This window comes from Bubalus kerabau, chromosome 13 (assembly GCF_029407905.1).
Source record: "Bubalus kerabau isolate K-KA32 ecotype Philippines breed swamp buffalo chromosome 13, PCC_UOA_SB_1v2, whole genome shotgun sequence".
NCBI lineage: Eukaryota > Metazoa > Chordata > Mammalia > Artiodactyla > Bovidae > Bubalus > Bubalus kerabau.
Genome location: NC_073636.1, coordinates 52,324,665 through 52,342,007, shown reverse-complemented (window position 1 = coordinate 52,342,007; position 17,343 = coordinate 52,324,665). Strand labels below are relative to the sequence as shown.

Below are 17,343 nucleotides of genomic sequence, written 5' to 3'. Positions count from 1 at the left end.
TGGTATGAACCTAACAGAAGCAGAAGATATTAAGAAGAGGTGGCAAGAATATACAGAAGTAGTACACAGAAAAGATCTTCATGACCCAGATAACCAAGTTCAGTTCAGTCGCTCAGTCGTGTCCAAGAGTTTGGATTAACTCCAGGAGTTGGTGATCGACAGGGAGGCCTGGCGTGCTCCGGTTCATGGGGTCGCAAAGAGTCGGACACGACTGAGCCACTGAACTGAACTGATGCTCTTTCCATTCTTTTGGATTCTTTAGTCTCTCTGTGCTTCATTCACCTTGGATGGTTTCTACTGCTATGGCTTCAAAATTATTAATCTTCTTTGGCAGGGTCTAAGTTAATGTTACTGCCATCTAGTATATTTTTCATCTTAGATATTGCAATGTTCACTTCTAGAAGTTCTATCTGGGTCCTTTTTGTATTTTCTACTTGTTTAACCCATTCAATCTTTCCTCTAGCTTCTAGAGCATATGGAATACAATAACTGTTTTATGTCCTTGTTTGCTAATTCTAATGTTTCTGTTCATTTCAGGTCAATTTTGACTGATTACCTTATTATCAGTCATATATTCCCACTTACCTGTAAAGTGATAATCTTTGGATGCCAGACACTGTGAATTTTACCTTGTTGGATGCCAGGTATTTTCATATTCCTATAAATATTCTTGTGCTTTATTCTGGAATGCAGTTACTTGAAAACTGTTTGATCCTTTCAGGTCTTACTTTTATAAATTGTTCGGAGGGTCCAGAGCAGTGCTCATACTAGGGCTGATTATTCCCCACTACTGAGACAAAACCCTCCTGAAGACTTTATCCAATGCCCCTTATGAATTATGCATTTTTTGAGTCTAATTGGTGGGAACAGGCACTATTCCCAGCTCTGAGCATGCATCAGGAACTGTTCTGGAATAATGTCACCTGTTTTTTTCTTCCTCCACCTTCAGTGGTTAAGTCACACAAGAGCACATATATCAAAACTCTGTTGAATACTTGTGATGCCAGAGGAGGAGGAAAGGAATCTTCGCAGACCTTGGGAGTTCTGTTTTGGGGGAAATCTTTCCTCTTTAGTACTCTAGACGCTTTGGTCTCATCAGAATCTTAGCAGCATCTACTCAAATCAGGAAGTACATTGGGATCTACCTGGGTACCCCTTCCTGTGCCACGGCCTGGGAATTTTCTCAAAGTACAGTTGATCCTTGAGTGACATGGGTGTTAATGCTAACATGGGAGAATCGATGCTCTCTGCAGATGAAAAGCCATGAATAAAGCTTACAGTCAACCCTCTGTAAAAGCAATTCTGCATTCATGCTTCTGTGCCGGTGGATTCACCCCACTGTGGATCACGTAGTACTATAGTATTTACCACTGAAAAAAAAATCTCTGTGTAAGTGAACCTATGCAGTTCAAACTCCTATTTTTTGGAAGGTTAACTGTAGTAAGCTAGGACAATCCTGGGGTTCATCTTGTCTATTTCTCTCTCTCAAGGGAATTACCTCCTTGCCGGACGTCTAGTGTCTTAAAAACCATTTTTATCATGTTTAATGTTAGTTTAATGTATGTTTGTTTTGGTTGGGGAAGGAGACAAATCAAACTTCTGTTGTCTTATTGTACAAGACTTATTTTTTCTGCCTGGAAGCTTTTTATGATATTCTTTAATTCTTATTGTTTAAAAAAAGCACAGACAGATTTAAGCTTTTTTAGAAATCTCACTGATGCTTGCTAAGCGATTTAATTTAAAAGCTTTTATTTCTCGTTATCACTGGAAATGTTTACTTCTATTTTTAAGTTTCCTCCCTTCTGGTATCTCTGTTCTATCTTTCTAGACCTCCTACTTAAAGGATATCAAACCTCATGGATAAGTTCTCTAAGATTTTAAAGTTTTTTCTCATATTTCTTTTTATTTCTAAAGTTTTTAATTTTGAGATTTTCCTAACTTTACCCTCCCAATTTCTGTTAATTTTATCACTTATAACTTCCCAGAGCTCATATTTTCCTTATATTCATTTATCACAAAATAACTCTTGTTCTATGGTCATCAAATCTTACATTTCTCCAGGCATCCTAAATAGAGTTTTATATCTTAACTTTCCCCCTATATCTTAAATAATCTGTGTCACATTCAGAATTTTTTAAAAATCTTGCCTTTTTCTTTCAAAGTACAGGTGATTTAATCCAATGTGTGGTGAGCTTTCACTGCCTGTTTATATTTTCAAAAAAATGTTGATGGGAAGCTTTCTGGTCTTAGCAGAGCTTGTCAAGTACCAGTAAGTTTTGTAGCAGAGTAGACATGTAAGAGGCAGCTATAGGATCTCTACTCCCTCATATTCTAAATACCAAAATGTAGAGAGCTTTACTACACTACCCAATGTGTTACCTTTGTTTTCCAGTTTCCACAGAGAAACTCCACCCACTCACTTTGTTCCTTATTTTTCCTACTAAGGAGGTGGCAGTTGGTAAATGTCTGGTTGCTTGTCACTCTGTGAGGTGGGAAGGACAACACACACTATTACATAACCTTCACTTTTGATATCACCATTTTCCATTCTCTATCCTCCATTTTATTATCTTCTTCCTCATTGATTTAACCTATTTGGCTCCTTTCTCTGTAATGTGCAACAGTTTTACAAGTGTGCCAACTGATGAGATTTTTGAGGTACTGAACTTGAAGTCCATTTTTTAACTTTATTTGATATTGAAGTACAGTTGATTTTCAAAATTATGTAACTTACAGGTGTATAACACAGTGATTCACAACTTTAAAGGTTATACTACATTTATAGTTATAAAATACTGGCTATATTCCCTGTGTTGTACAATTCAGCTCTGTAGCTTATCTTCAACATAAGAGTTTGTACCTCTCATTTCCCTACCCCTATACTGCCTTCCCCTACTTCCCTGTTCCCACTGGTAACCACTAGTTAGTTCTCTGTATCTGTGGGTCTGTTTCTTTTCCATTTTATTCATAGTAGTGTTGTATTTTTCAGATTGCACATGTAAGTGATATCGTAAGTGCCTGTTTTTGACTTACTTCACTTAGTATAATACCCTCCCAAGTGCACCCATGTTGTTCCAAGTTTTCATTTTATGGTTAAGCAGTATTCCACTATATATATACACACATACGTACATGTACCATATCTTCTTTCCATTCATCTATTGATCAACATTTAGGTGGCTTCCGTATATTGACAATGGGCTTCCCAGCTGGCACTAGTGGTAAAGAACCTGCTTCCCAGTGGAGGAGACATAAGAGCTGCAGGTTCTATCTCTGGGTCAGGAAGATCCCCTGGAGGAGGGCATGGCAACCCACTCTAGTATTCTTGCCTGGAGAATCCCCATGGACAGAGGAGCCTGGTGGGCTACTGTCCAGAGGGTCACAAAGAATCAGACACGACTGAAGTGACTTAGCACACATATATTGACAACTGTAAATAATGTTGCTATGAACATTGGGGTGCATGTATTGAGTTAGTGGTTTTGGGTTTACAACTGTAAATGATGTTGCAATGAACACTGGGGTGCATGTACTGAGTTAGTGGTTTTGGGTTTACATATATGTAAACATATACATACATACACATATATATACATACATATATATATATATATATATATATAAAACCCAGTAGTTCCCTAGGAGTGGAACTGCTGGGTTATATGGTAGTTATATTTTTAGCTTTTTGAGGAACCTCCATACTGTTTTCCACAGTGACTGCGCCAATTCATATTCCTACCAACAGTGTATGATGTGTTCCCATTTCTCTACATCCTCAACAACATTTGTGTTCTTTTTGATGTCATGCTAACAAATAAGAGGTGAAATCTCATTATGGTTTTGATTTCCATTTCCCTGGTGACTAGTGATGTTGAGCACCTTTTCACATGCTTGTTGGCCATCTGTATGTCTTCTTTGGTTAAATGTCTCTTTAGCTCTTCTACCCATTTTTGGATTTTTTCTTTTATGTGGAGTTCTATGAGCTGTTTACATATTTTGAATATTAACCCTTATCAATCATATCATCTGCAAGTATCTTCTCCTATTCACAAGGCTGTCTTTATTTTGTTGATGGTTTTAAGATTAATTAGGCCCAATTTGTCTATTTTTGCTTTTATTTTCCTCGCTTTAGGAGGCAGATCCAAAAACCTACTGCCACAACTAATGTCAGAGTGTTCTGCCTAGGTTTTCCTCTGGTTTTATTGTTTCCAGTCTCACACTTAGGCCTTTAATCCACTTTATTTTTGTATATGGTGTCAGAGAATGTTCTAATTTCATTCTTTTACACACAACTGTCCAGTTTTCCTATTATGTACTGAAGAGACTGTCCTTTCTCCATTGTATATTCTTGCTTCTTTTGTTGTAGATTAACTGACCTTAAGTGCATGGATTTAATGCTGAGCTCTCTATTCTGTTTCATTGATCTATGTGTGTCTGTGTGTCAGTATTAAGACATACTGCTATTATTACTGTGGTTTTGTAGTACAGTCTTTAGTCAGGGACTGTTATCCTTCCAGCTCTCTTTCTCAAGACCATTTTGGCTATTTGGGGTATTTTGTATTTTCATACAAATTTTAGATTTGTTCTACTTCTGTGAAAGACCCTGGTATTCTGACAAGGATTACATTGAATCTGTATATTGCCTTGGATAAGTATAGTCATTTTAACAATATTAATTCTTCCAATCCAAGAACATAGTGTATTTTTCCATTTGTGTTGTATTTAATTTGCTTCACCAATGTCTGTTTCCTGAGTTCTTTTATCTCCTGATGTACATTTATTCCTAAGTATTTTATTCTTTTTGATGAGATGGTAAATGGGATTGTTTCCTTAATTTCTCTTTGTGATAGTTAACTGTTAGTGTATGGAAATGCAACAGATTTCTGTATATTAATTTTGTATCCTGCAACTTCACCAGCTTCACTCATGAGCTCTAGTAGATTTCTGGTAGCATCTGCAGGATTTTCTATGTAGAGAACTATGTCTTCTGCCAACAGTGACAGCTTTACTTCTTCCTTTCCAATCTTGATTCCTTTTTTTTTGGTCATGTATGGCCTTTATTATGCTGAGGTATGCTCCCTCAGTGTGCACTTTCTGGAGGTTTTTTAAAAATCATAAACAGATGTTGAATTTTGTTAAAAGCCTTTTCTGCATCTACTGAGACAACCACTTTTTTTTTTTTTTTTTTTTTAAGTTTTCACGTTGTTAATGTGATGTATCACACTGATTGATTTAGGGATACTGAAAATTTCCAATGATAGGTCCTATGTGGCCATGATGTAGGATCCTTTAAATGTGCTTTGCAATCAACTGAAGATTTTGTTGACAATTTCTACACCTATGTTCATCACTAGTATTGGCTTGTTATTTTCTTCTTCAGTGATATCTTAGTCTAGTTTTGCTATCAGGTGATGCTGGCCTCACAGAATGATTCTGGAAGTGTTCTTTCTCTGCAATCTTTTGGAATAGCTTCAGAAGGATAGGTGTTAACTCTTCAAATGTTTGGTAGAACTTACCTGTGAAGACATCTGGTCCTGTTCTAATGTTTTCTGGAAGGTGTTTGTGTGTGGTTTATTTTTGAACTGATTAAATACTAATACTGGTAACTGGTCTGTTCATATTTTTTATTTCTTGGGAAAGTGTACCATTCTAAGAACTGGCCGATTTCTTCTAGTTTGTTCACTTTACTGGTATGTAGTTGTTGTAGTGGTCTCTCATGATCCTCTGTATTTCTGTGGTGTTGGTTGTTACTTCTTTTTCACTTCTCACATTACTGATCTGGACCCTCTCCCTTTTTTTCTTGATGCATCTGGTTAAAGATGCAACAATTTTATCTTTTCAAAGAGCCAGCTTTTAGTTTAACTGATCTTTCCTATTTTTACTTAGTCTCTATTTCATTTAGTTCTGCTGTCTGTATGATTTTTTTCCTTCTACTTACTCTGGGATTTGTTTGTTGTTCTTTCTATAGTTCCTTTAGGTGTAAGGTGGGCTTCCCTGGTAGCCCAGACAGTAAAGCGTCTGCCTGCAATGCGGGAGACCTGGGTTCTATCCCTGGGTCGGGAAGATCCCTAGAGAAGGAAATGGCAACCCACTCCAGTACTCTTGCCTGGAAAATTCCATGGATGGAGGAGCCTGGTAGGCTACAGTCCATGGGATCGCAAAGAGTAGGACACGACTGAACAATTTCACTCACACTGGTAGGTTGTTTGAGATTTATCTTTTTCCTGAAGTAAGCTTGTTTCGGTACAAACTTCCCTCTTAGAACTGTTTTTGCTATGTCCACAGATATTGATGGCTCAGACAGTAAAGAATTTTCCTTGCAAGGCAGGAAACCCAGGTTTGATCCCTGAGTCAGGAAGATCCCCGGAAGGAAATGACTACCCACTCTAGTATTCTTGCCTGGGAAATTCCACAGACAAAGAAGCCTGGCAAGCTACAATCCATGGGGTTGCAAAGAGTCAGACATGACTGAGCGACTAACACTTTCACTATAGGTATTGAGGAGGCTTCCCAGGTGGCGCTAGTGGTAAAGAACCTGTCTACCAGTGGAGGAGACAAAAGAGGCACTGGAGGAAAGCACCGGCAACCCATTCCACTATTCTTGCTCAGAGAATCCCACGGACAGAGGAGCCTGGTGGGCTACAGGCCATAGGGTCACAGAGTCAGACACAACTGAAGTGACTTAGCACACTCAGCATACACAAAGGTATTGAATTGTCATGTTTTCATTTTCATTAGTCTCTAGGTAACTTCTGATTTCCTCTTTGATTGCTTCCGTGATCCATTTGTTGTTAAGTAACATATTGTTTACCCTCCATGTGTTTTGAGGGTTTTGCCATTTCTCTCCCCCCTTGCAGTTGGTTTCTAGTCAGTATTGTGGCTGGAAAAGATGCTTGATATGATTTCAATTTTCTTCACCAAGACTTGTTTCATAGCCTAGTATGTGACCTATCCTCCAGAATGTTTCACGTAGTCTTGAAAAGAATGTGTATTCTGCTGCTTTCGGATGGAATACTCTTAGCAAATAAGTCCCTTTGGTCCAATGTGTCATTTAAGGGCAGTGCTTCCTTATTGATTTTCTGTCCAGATGATCTGTCCATTGATGTAACTGAGGTGTTCAAATTCTCTATTATTGTGTCAATAACACTGTCAATTTCTCCCTTTCTGTCCATTAATATCTGATATATGTATTTCAGGCAGTTTAGTCACTCAGTCGTGTCCAACTCTTTGCAACCCCATGAACCGCAGCACACCAGGCCTCCCTGTCTATCACCAACTTCCGGAGCTTACCCAAACTCATGTCCTTTGAGTTGGTGATGCCATCCAACCATCTCATCCTGTCGTCCCCTTTTCCTCCTGCCCTCACTGTTTCCCAGCATCAGGGTCTTTTCCAATGAGTCAGTTCTTCGCATCAGGTGGCCAAAGTATTTCAGTTTCAGCTTCAACATCAGACATTCCAAAGAACACCCAGGACTGATCTCCTTTAGGATGGACTGGCTGGGTCTCCTTGCAGTCCAAGGGACTCTCAAGAGTCTTCTCCAACACCACAGTTCAAAAGCATCAATTCTTCAGTGCTCAGCTTTATTTATAGTCCAATTCTCTATTTAGTTGCTCCTATATTGGGTGCAGATATAATTGTTATATCTTAGTGCATTGATCCCTTGATTATTGTGTGGTATCCTTCTTCATCTCTTACAACAGCGTTTATTTTAGGGCTTATCATTGTCTAAGTATTGCAACCCTGGCTTTGATTTCTATTTGCATGGAATATCTTTTTCTATCCTCTTACTTTCAGTCTGTCTATAAACCTGAAGTGATCTCTTCTAGGCAGTATACACACACACACGTCTTGTTCTTGTATCCACTCAGCTATTCTGTGTCTTTTTATTGGAGCATTCAGTCCATTTACATTTAAGGTAATTATTGATATGTATGTTCTTATTGCCACTTTGTTATCTGTTTTGGGGTTACTTTTGTAGGCCTTTTACCCCTTCCTTCTTCCTTAATTCTGTTGTGATTTAGTGACTATCTTTAGTATTGTATTTGGATTTTTATTTTTTGTGTATATCTATTACAGATTTTTGGTTTGTGGCTATCATGAGGTTTTTAATATAACGTTCTATGTACATACTTGACTTTTTAAGTTGTTGATCTCTTAATTTCAAATGCATCTTAATCCCACAGTGTATACTCTCCTCCCCTCCCAATTACTATTTTCAGTATAGTATTTTACATCTAATTGTTTTGTGTACCCTTTAACTGCTTATTGTGGGTGTTTGTAGATACTGTGGATTTCACTATTTTTGTCTTTAAACCTTCCTACTAGGTTCATGCATGGATGATTTCCTATCTTTATTGTATGTTTTCCTTTTACCTTTTTCATTTCAGAATTTTCATGTTTTTAGAGTAATAGCCTTTTATTTTTCACCTAGAGAAGTTCCTTTAACACTTGTAAAATTGGTTTGGTGAACTCTTTTAGCTTTTGCTTGTCTACAAAGCTTTTACTCTCTCCAATAAATATGAATGAGAGCACTACTGTGTAGCATACTCATGCTCATAGGTATTTTCCTTTCACCACTTTCAACTTACAGCACTTCCTTCTGGCCTGCAGGGCTTCTGCTTAAAAGTCAGCTGATGGCCTTATGGGAGTTCCCTTTTATGTTATTTGTTCCTTCTGTCTTGTTACTTTTAATATTCTCTCTTTAAATTTTACATTTTGATTACAGTGTGTCTTGGTGTGTTCTTTTTGGGTTAATCCTGTATGAGACTCTCTGCACTTCCTGGTCTGGAAGGACTGTTTATGGCTATTAAGTTTTTGGCTATTAAGTATTCAGGGATATTCTTAGCACCTTTCTTTCTAAGACTTCTAAAATGCAAATATTAGTGTGCTTGATGTTGTCCCAGAGGTCTCTAAAATGTCATTTCATTCTTTTTTCAGTTCAGCATCAGTGATTTCCACTACTTTGTCTTCCAGCTCACTGATCCATTCTATATCATTTAATCTGATGATTCCTTCTAATGTATTTTTCATTTCAATTGTATTCTTCATCTATAGCTGTTCTTTATATTTTCTCATTGTTAAAAACTTACAGTTTTTTGCTCTGGGCATCTATTCTTCTCTCACGTTTTTTGATCATTTTTACAATCACTACCTTCACTCTTTCTTGGGAAGACTAAGTTTTTCACTTGTCTTCTGGGTTTTTTTTTCCTTACTCCTTTGACTGGAACATGTCTCTCTATCATTTCATTTTGCCTAAGCTGCTGTATGTATTATTTATCTGGTGGGTTAGTTATGTTTCCTGACTTTAGAGAAGAGGCCTTCTGTAGGAGACATTCTATGCATCTCAACAGTGTATACCCCTCTCATCACCCAAGCTATATGTTCCAGGGGTTTCCCCATGTTGGCTGCATGGGTCCCTCTTTTGTGGAGGGCTATTTGGGTGATGTGATAAGACTTTGCTGGCACCTGGTCCAGTTGGTTACCAGGCCCTGCCTTGTGCAGAGACTGATGGCTGCAGGTTGGTGGGCTGGAGAACCTCAGGGAGCCCCAGGACCAGGACTCGTGCTGGTTCATTGACAGGAAGAGTCAGGATCCATAAGACTCTAAGACTGTTAGTGGGTGAAGCCAGGTCCTGGGGTTAGTACCAGACTACTAACAGGTAGATCTGGGTCTTGGAGTCTGGTTTCTGGGCCCAGGTATCTCAGAGCTGGTGTCAGATTACTGGGAAAGGGGGGTGACAGTTACGTTTGTGGTTCAGGGTATCCTAAAGCATGTATTTGCCTCTTAGTGTGGGCAGGGCCAGGGTCAACGTGGTCTTAAGTCAGGGCCTGCTTTGTGCAGGCTGGATTCACAGCCTGTGGAAGTCAGGTTTTTCTGCATTTGGTGTCTGACCCCTGATTGGTGAGGCTGGTCCAGAGGCCACAGCAGGCTTCCTGGAGGGCAGGGTCAGGGATCAGGAGATCTGGGACTGGTGCCTTCTCACTGGTGGGTGGAGCTGGGTCTTGGCCTCTGGTGGGCAGGGGTAAGTCTAAAGGTGGTTGAGAGCTCAGGAAATCTTTAGGTAGCCTGCCTGCTTATGGATGGGGCTGTTCCTCCTGGATGGGGCTGTTCCTCCCCCCAGTTAGTTTCACCTGGGGCGTCCCAGCACTGGCTCCTACATGTTTATTGGCCAGGTCTTGGTTCTAATGAGTGAAAGGGAGGATTCTACAACGGCGCCCATTACCACCAGTGTCCACATGGCAGAAAGGCACACCCAAGGAATGGCTGCCATCAGCATCTATATCCCCAGCGTGAGCTGCAATTGCCTCTTGCTTCTCTGGGACACTCCCCGACACCAGCAGATAAGTCTGGTCCAGGGTTCTATCAAATGATTGCTTTTGTCCTGAGTCCTGGAGTATGTGATACTTTGTGTATGCCCTGTAAGAAAGAAATCTCTATTTCCCTCAGTCCTGTGGGACTCCTGAAATTAAGCCCTGCTGGCCTTCCAAGTCAAATGCTCTGGCAGCTCATCTTCCCAGTGCAGGGCTGCCAGGCTGCAGAAGCCACCATGGAGCTCAGAACTCTCATTGCTCTATGAGAACCTCTGCAATGTAATTATTCTCCAGCTGTGGGTCACCTACCTGGGGGAAGGGACTTGACTACATCAGAAGTCCATCCTTCCTGTCTTTTGGTTCATTCCTTATGACTTTAGCTGTAGCAAGTCTTTCCTGGTAGGTTATGGTCTTTTTTTCATCAATGGTTGTTCTGCAAATAATTGTGATTTTGGTGTGCTTGGGAGAGGGGATGAGCTCAGGGTCCTTATACTCCCCATTTGGCCAATCTCCCTGATTTCTATTTTGAAATTCAAATCTTAATTCTACTAGTGAATTTTGAGGCTTAGAACAGTATTTCCTCATATGCCATCCACCTCTCTTTTAAATTCTGCTTGCCCTAAATACCACATCTTGCCTCTCTTTCTAAAAACTGCATGCTTGAAAAGTACAAATGATATTTTTCTCAATTTTTATTTCCTGGAGAAAATATTTTTTAAAATCATGCTGATCCATCCCTGCATCTAATATGCTATGGTCTCCTTCTTATCTTCTGAATTTTTTCATAGGGTTTATTCTACTTTTCAGTACAAAAATTTTTATGTTTGTCCATTAGCAGGTGAATGAATGCTTGCTCTGTAGTTATTACTCAGAAGTTTGCTTTTAGAATTCTCCCTTGAAGAGTTGGTTAATGTAAATTTACATTACCAGATCACACAGTTCTAGTAGCTGGAGAGTAAGAAGGAAGTTGGAGACCGGGAAAGCCCTAGCAGAAGAACTACCCTGTACTGCTTCCAGGAAGAAAGAGTTCTCTGTATCCATAACTTAGTCTGGCCCAGCCTAAATATTAAATAAATGCTATTAAGGGTCTGGTTTCCTTTCTCATGCTGGCACCTACCACAACAGGGACAAAACATCCTCTAAGTTAAGGATTTTCCTCTGGGTATAAGCATGCAATAAAAGAGAAGTTTAAAAAATTAAGTTATATCTGTAGTTCTCCTCCTAGCTTTCAAAGGAGGCAGGAACTTTTCTGGCTCAGGCAGTTATCAGGCCTCTAATATGTCAATCAGAGAGAAGCAGACAGTATAATGGCAGAGTTGATCACGAGGCCAAACTGCTGCACACCTTAAAGGACAAGGAAGGACAGGGTAAGGAAGAGAAGAGAGGTCGGGGGAAATGAGATGGGGACAAAGAAAAGTATTTGAGAGAATGAAAATTAGTGGCTAAAAAGAAGGGCAGGACCTAAAGAAAGGGATTCTGAAAGAAGAGTTACAGTAATAACTTTTACTATATGATGTATGCTGTTTCCTCCTCACTGCCCCTAAAAACACCACCCTCCAGGAAAAATCTACATTACCTTGTAAAAGTTTTTCTGAAAGAGAATTTTGTTCCTTTGGGATCTGACTTCATGGTTTGATGCACCTCAAGGCAGGAGCCAGAGGCCTGCCCCATTTGAGCTGCATGAATTGTCCAGCTTCCAAGCACACTGCTTTTCAAGTACCTAGTGGTAGCCCAGGGGTTAGAAGCATGGGGTCAGAAGCCTGACTTTCTGGACTGGGCTTTAGCCCTGCCACTCACTGGCTACTAGTTCTGTGACCTGGGAAATTCATTTAAACTTTCTGTAAAATAGGGACAGTAACAGGACCTACTTCAGAGGGTTATTTTAGGAATTAAAGTTAATTCATGGACTTCCCTGGTGGCTCAGCTGGTAAAGAATCTGCCTGCAATGCAGGAGACCTGGATTCAATCCCTGGGCTGGGAACATCTCCTGGAGAAGGGAACGGTTACCCACTCCAGTACTCTGGCCTGGAGAATTCCTGGACTGTATAGTCCATGGGGTTGCAAAGAGTCAGACAGGACTGACTTTCACTTTCTTTCCAAATTAATTTATACAAAATGCTGAGAACAGTGCCTGGCATCTACAAGACAGTATAAATGCATAGTTTATACAATTAACTGAAAATAAACATTACCATTATCACTAAAAATTTTAAGGTTCTTCTCTATGTCCTATGGCATGCCTCCTTTCAAGTCCCTATTCTCCTAAACTGTGTGTGCTAAGTTGCGTCCAACTTTGCAACTCCATGACTGTAGCCTGCCAGGCTACTCTGTCCATGGAGTTTTCCAGGCAAGAATACTAGAGCAGGTTGCCATTTCCTGCTTCAGGGGATCTTCCTGACCCAGGGATAGAATCCATGTATCTTGTGTCTCCTGCATTGGCAGGCAGACTCTTTACCACCTATGCCACCTGTGAAGCCCCCCTTCTTCCAAATTTTAGGGTGTTAACTGCTGTCAGGGGCAGCTCCCACAGCCTTGTGGATGTTCTACTACTTTATTGTAATAAATGTGAGAAAACTGGTTTGGGGCAAGAAGAGTGGGGCTGATGTGGTGTGTGTCTTCTTCATCCCTACAGCCCATGTTCCTCTACATTACAGGGTTTGCCAGGTGAGCCTCCAATCATTTCTTAGGGACACTGCTACTTCTCAGAAGGAGGCAAAAGAATTAGTCCTGGACCTTGCTTCCAAAGATCCCACTTACTCTATCCCTAAGAGTATGGCCCCATTTCCAGCACGTCTGGTTTCCTGTACTGGGAGCAGATCATTTCAGTGGGGATCCTATGGAGGCATATGGATACCAAGTCATCCTTCCTAATGCATACCCTAGATGATCCCCTCTTCCAGTTCTCATTCATTAATTCACTTAACAATACTTAACTGGTCATCTTCTAGATGCAGAACACTGAAATAAAAGATACTGTTCTTACCATAAAAGCTAATCTTTTTATTCCTTTAGTTGTTGTTTAGTTGTTAAGTAGTGTCTGAGTCTTTTCTGATCCCATGGACTATAGCCTGCCAGGCTCCTCTGTCCATGGGATCCTCCAGGTAAGAATATTGGAGTGGGTTACCATGCCCTCCTCCAGGGGATCTTCCCAACCCAGGGACTGAACCTGCATCTCCTGCATTGGAAGGTGGGTTCTTTACCACTAGCACCACCTGGGAAGCCCCTAGTACACAGTACTTATACAAAATTCTGCACTTTGCCTTTCATTGCCCTTAAATAGTTAAATTATACAAACTTCTGAGATACAAACAACAATAAGAATGCTTTTGTTCTCCAGAAACTTCCAATCCAGAGGCCAGGGGTGGGTGAGTGGGTAAGTGGGTATGACAGATATAAGTGACATAGGACAGTAAAAGTTATGAGGAGTCAGCCTGGGGTGCTATAGGTAACTCAGAATGGGGAAAAAAGGGAGGACAGAGAGAAGCTTTAAGAATAAAGGGCATAGAAGCTCACTTTGCAGACTAGCCTTAAACAGCAATAATTTTCCATTTCAAATACTTTAAACTGCCCCATACCCTTTGGAGTTACTCCCAGCTTTCTGGAGTGTTATAATGAACACCCACACTGTGGGCCTTCATAAAAACAGCTTAGTGGTAGAAAAACCAAACATGCTGCTTTTCATACATACCTCATATTTCATGGTAAAAAATCCATCCCCTCCAATGCCCTCAAGAGCAAAGGCCTGTACAACAGGCCACTTCTCCACTACAAACATATCAAATATCTGCAAGTGACCTAGAGGAATCAAGTACAACATGTATCAAATATCATTCTGAATACAGCAGTCTAAACCTGATCTAATGTGCTCAGAAAGGCATCATTTCTCACAAGTTCACCACAGCCTCATCTAGCAAAAAAAAATACCAAAAACTGAAACAGATAAAATGGTTAGATATTAACACTAGAAATACAAAATGAAAGTCAAGGAAAAAACAAAATACAAACAAGTTACAAAAATTCAAGTTTCTCCATATTTTCACATTCTGGTTTCCAGGGAAAGTAAGAAAACACATAGTGGCCTATTATATCTGACTTGTATCACTAAGTGGATATATTTATTAACAGACCAAAACTTGACTCTTTTCCCTTAAAAAACACATAGCTAACCAACTTCCTCTAGGGAAAAGTATGAAATCAAAATATTTCCTTCCCTATTATTATAAGGAAGGAAACATTAAATGTACAAGTTGTTTTTTTTTTTTCCTTTTAGTAGATAAAGACAGAAGCACTGCTAAACTTGCTGATCTTTTCCCTCTGTTTTTACACTTGTTTTTTTGGCCATGCCCCATAGCATATGGGACGTTAGTTTCCCAACCAGGGATTCAACCCACACCCCCTGTAATGGAAGCACGAAGTCTTAATAAGCACTGGATCACCAGGGAAATCCCTTATACATTATTTTTGAGCATCACTGTCAGCATATTTTTAACAGCTACCCAAATTACTGTTTCTTATTGGCAAGAGGCGCCACAACTATATTTCATCTTTAATAAGTGGTACGGACTAGATCCTCATGAGTCCTTCAATCTGATTGCTGGTAGCATGCTGTGATGCTGCAGAAACTTCAGTTATGAACACAAACTTGCATAGCAAAGTCCTCAGATTTCATTCTGCTCGATCCTCTCTGCCTTTAGTGAAAACAGATCAATGGGTTTTCCAGATGAATGTCTCCACTGAAAGGAGAAGTAAGGACTTTCGACTCATACACCAGCCCAGCAAGGTTCTAAAATGGATGACTGTCAGATACACACCTTGGGAGCTATAAGGAATGCCAATTCTACTGCAGTCTCGAACCATGTCCACAAAGCTGGCAATTTTAAATTCTTCTGCAGCTTCCTCATCTTCATACTAAAGAAGGAAGTTAAAGGAATCAGGCTCTAATGAGACATCATATAAAATTCCATATTTCCTCTGCATTTTTATTAGTTGTCCCAAATGTCCCATGAGGGTTTTTTTTTTGGTAGCCATGCTGTTCAGTTTGAAGGATCTTAGTCCTATGACCAGGGAATGAACGCATGTCCTTGGCAGTGAAAGAACAGAGCTCTAACCACTGGACCACCAAGGAATTCCCTTCAAGAGGGTATTTTTAAATCCAGCTTTTTGTGTCTGTTGATCAAAAACACATCATTCTCTTACCTTACACCACACACAAAAATCAACTCAAAATGGATCAGAGACCTAAATTCAAGAGATAAAACTTATCCTCAAAAATCTCCCAAATGGGGGACTTCCTTGTTGATCCAATGGTTAAGACTCAGAGCTCCCAATGCAGGGGGCATGGGTTGGATCCCTGGTTAAGGAGCTAAGGTACAGCATGCCACACGGCACAGCCAAAAACAAACAAATTCCCCAAATGCTCATATGGAAAAAGGGTTCTAAACTTACACTGGGTCCCAACTTCCATGAAATTCTAAATCTTAAGCCCCAATTTGATTTTTATCCCAACTCTTAGAAAGGGTCCAAAGGGAAAAAGAAACAAATACCAAGAAATCCAAACATGGAATGTCACAGAATGGCTCCTGGGGCCATTCCTAGGCCTGAGCAAATGGACCCAGGTGGGGGATGAAGAAGCAGGGCAGGAAGGTAGGTTCATAAGCCTACTATTAGGTCACAATTTTAACAGTTCTTTTCCCCTTTTTCAGGCATGTAATTTATTGCTAGGGTAGCTTTATAGTGAAATATGAAAAGTTCCACTAAAACAAATAACTTTTTTGTAAAACCACATTTCACAATTTGATTTGGGGTGGGGACGGAGTCATGCCACATGGCATGCAGGATCTTACTTCCTTAACCAGGGACTGAACCATGCCCCCTGCAGTGGAAGTTCAGAGTCCTAATTTTTATTCGACTGCCAGGGAAGGCCCCAATTTAATTTTTTTAAGGACTTTCTGTTCCATGTCTATTTTTTCCTGAAGTATCCTTAGAGTGTCTCTACGTTTTTACTTTATATTGTCTCCTCACCTCATTTTCAGTCATGCAGTGGAAATGCAGATTTCTCCAATGGGCCACATAGGGTAACAGATAGCGATAATTTATAGGATTACAGTACAGATGGACACTATCTGATTTAATCAATATAATCACATCTGTAAGAAAACAAAATTAAAACACAAGATGGTCAGAGGCATTTCCTTTAGACACCTTCTGCCCACATAATCTGTGAAACCATTAAAACTACCTCAGAAACAACGCAACAAAACTCTAAACTGAAAAATTTTAAATTAGGCAACATGCTTCAGAGTGCCTGTAGAACACTCAAGTGTGGACAGCAAAGATTTCCTCATCCCCACACAACACTTCATCCGTTGTAGTGCTCTGGTTATGGTAGAATAAGTCAAAAGAACAGCCTTCAGTGCATTTCATAAAGTTCAACAAAGCAAAATCTGCTGTACCAAACTCAGCTGTGTTCTTCACTGTGGAAATAAACAGTAAATGGCAATTCTGCAGCTAAAAGTCACTGAGGCAGGAAAACAGCACGGAATATGGCCAGTGACCAGTTCTCCTGCATACATCAGTGTCTAAAGCTCTTAGTTTGGGTCAAGGCAAATTGTGGGCCTGAGGATATCACTTTCCTTGTGACCTGGGAAAGGTTATTATATACAAGGGTGAACTCTGTACACAGGAAAGGCTGAAAGGAAGGAAGGAGAGGCAAGTGGACAAGGCTTCTATAAACAGATCAGCAGCTCACAGATACAAGGAATAACAATCAGTGTTGCTGGGGTCAAATAAAGCAATCCCAAAGGTGCAAATAAAACCAAGTAAACTAACAAACGGGGGCTTCCCTGATGGCACAGATGGTAAAGAACCTGCCTGCAATGTGGGAGACCCAGGTTTGATTCCTGGATTAGGAAGACCCCTGGACAAGGGAATGGCAACCTACTCCAGCACTGTTGCCTGGAGAATGCCATGGACAGAGAAGCCTGGCAGGCTAGAGTCCATGGGGTCACAAAGAGTTGGACATGATGGAGCAAC

At 40.2% G+C, this 17,343-nt stretch overlaps 1 protein-coding gene across 1 annotated transcript in view; it reads right to left on the bottom strand.

Moving 5' to 3' along the window:
* Positions 1 to 17,343, bottom strand: part of DNAAF9 (dynein axonemal assembly factor 9) — a 220,709-nt gene that overhangs the window by 117,432 nt on the left and 85,934 nt on the right. The window contains exons 7-9 of the mRNA XM_055544328.1: positions 16,333 to 16,457; positions 15,123 to 15,219; positions 14,000 to 14,106 (exon numbers count right to left, since the gene is read on the bottom strand). Of these exons, the coding sequence (XP_055400303.1) occupies positions 14,000 to 14,106; positions 15,123 to 15,219; positions 16,333 to 16,457 (329 nt within the window). The remainder of the gene's footprint in view (positions 1 to 13,999; positions 14,107 to 15,122; positions 15,220 to 16,332; positions 16,458 to 17,343) is intronic.